Source organism: Physella acuta, unplaced genomic scaffold (assembly GCF_028476545.2).
Source record: "Physella acuta isolate Inbredline_101_S28 unplaced genomic scaffold, ASM2847654v3 ptg000670l, whole genome shotgun sequence".
Classification (NCBI taxonomy): domain Eukaryota; kingdom Metazoa; phylum Mollusca; class Gastropoda; family Physidae; genus Physella; species Physella acuta.
In genome coordinates, this window is record NW_026732189.1 from 386,203 (window position 1) to 392,947 (window position 6,745).

General features: G+C 39.6%; 1 protein-coding gene across 1 annotated transcript in view; it reads left to right on the top strand.

Moving 5' to 3' along the window:
* LOC131949038 (pyrokinin-1 receptor-like) overlaps positions 1-5,699 on the top strand; it is a gene marked incomplete at its 3' end in the record, with an annotated part of 62,049 nt that extends 56,350 nt beyond the window's left edge. Inside the window, exon 2 of the mRNA XM_059310807.1 lies at positions 5,160-5,699. Coding sequence (XP_059166790.1) covers positions 5,160-5,699 — 540 coding nt within the window. The remainder of the gene's footprint in view (positions 1-5,159) is intronic.
* Positions 5,700-6,745: the final 1,046 nt, after the last annotated feature.

The following is a 6,745-nucleotide window of genomic DNA, read 5'->3' on the forward strand; positions in this document are numbered from 1 at the left end:
TGTTTGGAAGTAAATATTCTGCTGAATAATTTTTTTTTTAGAAAAAAAATTAAAAACAAAAAATTATGCATGTCTTTCTCTGTTGTATCCAACTTTTTATATTGTATTATCTTTTTTTACTGTTGAGAAAGGTAAAAAAAAATAGACTAAATAAAAATACTCTCGGCGTACGATGGTATAATTTGGTCACTTATATTCAGGACCTGCTTTACTTTTCTTAAATTAAGTTAGGTACTTAAAAGAGCTGAGTGTACTCAGGGTTATCTTAATGACGACTAATACATAAATGTATTGAAACGTTGTAGTTTATACTCGTTCACTCTACGACACTACCACATTTTCTCTATCTATCTCTCTAGTACCAGAGAAAATAATTGCATTCCGGTAATCCATCCTCCCTACTAATTATTTATTTAATTAAAATTTACAAGATATGCTTGACGTCAGCTTACTTCCAATTAGCATTCTGGAAAAAAAATCACTTAAAACCGACTTGTCCTAATGAATATATTAAAACGCTGATTAAAATGTAAACCTTACGTCAGAGCTATTTTTAACTACATCCCTACAATTTCAAGGCTGGAATATTTATAAAAAAAATGTTTTACTGGACACCGAAAGTCCGGACGATTACGTATTTCATTAACGATGTCTAACCCGCGTCTAAATATGGAGCTCTCACCCTCAAGGCTTGCTTTATCATAGAAATCCGATCGCCGATACTGACCAATTATACAAGTTCATTACATTACCAGTTCTCTCCCCTTTTATGGCCAGTATATCACATTCCCTCCCCTGAATCAGACTGTTGTATTGGCTAGACTACTGGGGGCATGGCTAGAACACAGGCATATGGCTGAACTAGACTGTTGTATTGGCTAGACACCTGCTAGAACACAGGCATATGGCTGACCTAGACTGTGGTATTGGCTAGACTACTGGGGGCATGGCTAGAACACAGGCATATGGCTGAACTAGACTGTGGTATTGGCTAGACTACTGGGGGCATGGCTAGAACATATGGCTGAACTAGACTGTTGTATTGGCTAGACTACTGGGGGCATGGCTAGAACACAGGCATATGGCTGAACTAGACTGTTGTATTGGCTAGACACCTGCTAGAACACAGGCATATGGCTGACCTAGACTGTGGTATTGGCTAGACTACTGGGGGCATGGCTAGAACACAGGCATATGGCTGAACTAGACTGTGGTATTGGCTAGACTACTGGGGGCATGGCTAGAACATATGGCTGAACTAGACTGTTGTATTGGCTAGACTACTTGGGGCATGGCTAGAAGACAGGCATATGGCTGAACTAGACTGTGGTATTGGCTAGACTACTGGGGGCATGGCTAGAACATATGGCTGAACTAGACTGTGGTATTGGCTAGACTACTGGGGGCATGGCTAGAACATATGGCTGAACTAGACTGTTGTATTGGCTAGACTACTGGGGGCATGGCTAGAACACAGGCATATGGCTGAACTAGACTGTTGTTTTGGCTAGACTACTGGGGGCATGGCTAGAACATATGGCTGAACTAGACTGTTGTATTGGCTAGACTACTGGGGGCATGGCTAGAACATATGGCTGAACTAGACTGTTGTATTGGCTAGACTACTGGGGGCATGGCTAGAACATATGGCTGAACTAGACTGTTGTATTAGCTAGACTACTGGGGGCATGGCTAGAACACAGGCATATGGCTGAACTAGACTGTTGTTTTGGCTAGACTACTGGGGGCATGGCTAGAACATATGGCTGAACTAGACTGTTGTATTGGCTAGACTACTGGGGGCATGGCTAGAACATATGGCTGAACTAGACTGTTGTATTAGCTAGACTACTGGGGGCATGGCTAGAACACAGGCATATGGCTGAACTAGACTGTTGTATTGGCTAGACTACTAGGGGCAAGGCTAGAACACAGGCATATGGCTGAACTAGACTGTTGTATTGGCTAGACTACTGGGGGCAAGGCTAGAACACGGGCATATGGCTGAACTAGACTGTTGTATTGGCTAGACTACTGGTGGCATGGCTAGAACATATGGCTGAACTAGACTGTTGTATTGGCTAGACTACTGGTGGCATGGCTAGAACATATGGCTGAACTAGACTGTTGTATTGGCTAGACTACTGGGGGCATGGCAAGAACAGGCATATGGCTGAACTAGACTGTTGTATTGGCTAGACTACTAGGGGCAAGGCTAGAACACAGGCATATGGCTGAACTAGACTGTTGTATTGGCTAGACTACTAGGGGCAAGGCTAGAACACAGGCATATGGCTGAACTAGACTGTTGTATTGGCTAGACTACTGGGGGCAAGGCTAGATCACGGGCATATGGCTGAACTAGACTGTTGTATTGGCTAGACTACTGGGGGCATGGCAAGAACAGGCATATGGCTGAACTAGACTGTTGTATTGGCTAGACTACTAGGGGCAAGGCTAGAACACAGGCATATGGCTGAACTAGACTGTTGTATTGGCTAGACTACTGGGGGCAAGGCTAGAACACGGGCATATGGCTGAACTAGACTGTTGTATTGGCTAGACTACTGGGGGCATGGCTAGAACACAGGCATATGGCAGGCATATGGTTCTCGTCCCCTTGACAATAAGTGGATTTTTCAACCCTAATTACTCATGTAACAAAAATCAATCAAAGCTGGAAAAAAATGAGTTTTATGGTTGTTTCGTGTTCTGGTTATGTACAAGATTTGTAGGGGACTTTGTTACAGTGTATTATTTATAGATCAAAATAACATGAAACATAACGGTTTTTATTTATTATGTTGATTTTGTACATATAAAATAATTTTAAAATGTTACATTTTACCCACCCCTACCTCATTTAGTGTTGCCGAAAATATGTGTAGACAATAAAACCACCCTTCTCATGGTATATAATTTCACCTCTAATTAATCAACAGTAAACAAACTTTTAAAAATAAATAAATGTTAAGTCTCAATGTTTCACATCTTTATTATCAAGAAGGGACAGTCATATTACCTTCAGTGAGTTAAAGCAATGTTCTGATTCAAGCTAACATTATAAATAGATGAAATAATTATTTTTTTGTTTAGTAAATAAATAAATTGCTGTGATTTAAATGTTCACGTTTACCAACACCTTACTCCACATAGCAAAATGAAAATATCTTCTCTCTCTCACTCTCTCTCCCTCTCTCCCTTTCTCTCACACTCTCTCTCCTTCTCTATCTCTCCCTCTCTCTCCCTCTCTCTCTATATCTCTCTCTCCCTCTCTCTTCCTCTCTCTCTCTCTCTCTCTGATCTATCTTTCTCTCGTTATGTTTAATAATGATTCCACGATCTCTAATATAATGTCTCAATTTTATTTTTTTATACCTAGAAAAAAAAACGAATCTTAAACGTGTGTAGCTACCATGCTGTCGGCAATACAAATATTCCATTACTGCCCTATCAAAAATCAGTGATCAGATCTGTTGTTTTTGATGACTGACTTCATTATTTTGGTTTATTAAAATAGCCCAAGCCTAAAACAGCCATTTTATTTCATGTAGATACCTAGAAAATGTGAACTATTGTATCGTGAACTCAATCTAAAACCACAAACAAACCTCAGACAGTCTCAAACTTCAGCGAACTCTTGTTATGTAATTATACCACAACATTTCCCGAATGTAACTGGTACGATGTTGTTTAGTTCCATTAAATTTTAATTTAGTTTTTGTGTTTTGATATTTTTTTTTTTGCATGTATGTAGCCAAACATCGGTGTCTGGTGTGGTTCGATGTTTAGCTGGCAATGTAAACAACTTATCAAACTTGGAAAACATGAGGGGAAAAACCTGGTTAATCTGGGTGATTAGAGAATTTATTTAACAAATGTTAGATACAACGTAATTAGAGAGGGTTTTTAAAAAACTTGATGGAAATTGTTTTAAGTGTAAAAAAATGGAAAGTTGGTTGAGTAGGGACAGTGATATGGGACATACAGTCTATATGTTGTTTGCTTGTTGGTTTTTTGTTGTTGTTTTTTGTAAAGTGGTATGGGACATACGGACACTGCTTATGTATATGTTTTGTTGATGTTTTTGTAAAGTGTTATCGGACATACAGACACTGCTCAACTATATGTCGTTTGATTGTTGTTTTTGTTCTGTTTTAGAAAAAGTCAAACAAAATTTGTATTACGTCGATAGGAAAATGTAGAAAGCAAAGAATATAATATATACCTGTGATTTGATTCAAAAAAAATTAATCATCATTTTTGTTGTCTGTTGAATTTTGTATGTAGACGCATGCGCATTATTAAATAAAAATAAAATTTGATTAAGTCAAAAATTTGATTTGGAAAATAATTATTTTGTGTGCTATTAACACGAGGCAATTGGATTTCAGGCTAATGGCATTTGAGCAACCGTCTAGCAGCGTTAACATACTTACACATATTTGTGTAATTAGAGTAATTAAATGCTGGACTAATTACCAGAATTATTTTAAAACACTCTAGAGTAGGGCGGAATTGTTTCTTCTTCGGTATCTTGTCTGGTGCAAAAAGTCGAACCGTAAAAACGCAAGAGACAAATTTTGAGTAGGACGAGGGAAGCGATTGGAGGAAATTTACCTAACCAAATTAAATTAAATGACAAGTTATCTCCTTCAGTAAAAGATGATCGCGAGTTATCCACGCTGTTTTGAACAAACTAATGAGACAATTATCTTCCTAAAGTAAAAATAGGCTGTGGCGAGTTATGCATCCTAGTTTAAAAGAAATATTCAGAAAGTTATCTCCCCTAGGTAAACTGCAGGTAGAGATAGTTATCTCCCTCAAGCCACCGTGAGTTAATTATGTTAAAAGCATGACATTACAATCTCTAACCCATCTTTTCTCTCATACCATCTCTCCAACCCATCTTATCTGTCTCGTCATAACACCATCTCTAACCCATCTTTTCTCTCATACCATCTCCCTAACCCATCTTATCTCTCTCGTCATAACACCATCTCTAACCCATCTTTTCTCTCATACCATCTCTCCAACCCATCTTATCTGTCTCGTCATAACACCATCTCTAACCCATCTTTTCTCTCATACCATCTCCCTAACCCATCTTATCTCCCACATCATAACACATCTCTAACCCATCATTTCTCCACCCCCAGCCCTGCCCCCAGAACTCTACTCCATCTGGGAGGCCTACCCCTGGCACTTCGGAGAGCCGTTCTGTATCTTCAAGGCCTTCATCATCGAGACGACCTCCTACACGTCCGTGCTGACCATCACCAGCTTCACCGTCGAGCGCTACATCGCCATCTGCCACCCCATCCGCGGGCAGCGGTCCTCGCGTCAGTCCCGGGCCATCAAGTGCATCATCACCATCTGGACCCTGGCCGCGCTCTGCGCCCTGCCTTACCCCATCCACACCCGGGTCTTCACCTTCGTGCACGACCCCCGGGACCAGCAGCCCATCGGGGACTCGGTGGTGTGCAACATCCCGTCCCAGTGGCAGCAGAGGATGTACTACGTGTTCCAGATCTCCACCTTCGTCTTCTTCGTCATCCCCATGGCCGTCATCACGGGGATGTACCTGCTCATCGGCATGCGCCTGCGCAGTTCGTCCCTGTCCTCGACCTTCTCCATACAGACCCAGCAGTCAAAGTCAGCCGTGTCGAGGGCGAGGAGGGCGGTGCTCAAGATGCTGGGTAAGAGTGTAGTCCCTTTTTGACTATTTGTATTTCTACTTTATTTAAATCAAGAAAAAAATCAAACATTTAAATCACATTTTATTATTTTAAAAGTATAAATAAAAAACTGTTCTAAGATACTTTAGTCATAGATTTAACCATATCTTTTCAATTATCTATCAGCTGCTTAGGTTTTTTGTAATTCATGTTACTTTTTACAAGTCGATTCAGCGCACTGCTTACACAACATATATTATATACATTCGCCTTTTCTTTCTAAAGGGCTAAAACCATAACCAAATTCATAATACAACCCGTTCTTCTAACCTAAGACTAAACCAAACTCTAACCCTTCTTTATTACGATCGACTTTAACAGCTCCTACCTACATTGTTGTGCGTCACATTACACCTAATATTTTTGCCTTTAATTTTCACAATAACGTCGAATTGTAGCGTTGATTCCTTTAGTTTTTTTCACACAAAACAATCGTACACAACATGAGAAAATTGACAGCCCATGCTAGTAGTCAAATAATCGAGGTGGTAGTATCAATTGTACTGTAGGTACTTGTACTGTAAACTGTCATCTCAAACTATTGAGCTATCACCACTTGTGTGATTTCTCCCATCAATAACAGAACAGGAGATTCTAGCTGTACTAAATATTGTATAAAAAACTGTTTGAATTCAACATGATTCAGTTAAAACAGTTCTAGGGTCAGTTTAAGCCTTGCCAATCACGTGATGACCCAGCATTGGTCATCTAAAGCCATACCAGTGTCATCTGCAAATAAAACTATTCTATGTGGTAAAGTAGCACAGTTGAAAGCCGAGCATTCTTTACAAGAACCGTATAAAACAAAGTACTTCTATGATTTAAAAAAAAATAATGAACCTAATTGTAGAAAGGCGGGACGGGCTTGATATCGACAAATTGATTTACGTGTAAATTGCTTGTCTTAAGGACCTGTGATTTAAAGACTACCACGTGATCCCATACACCCAACACACATTTTAAAACATTCAAAGAAAATCGTTTCTTTTTTACATTTATCTGCTTTT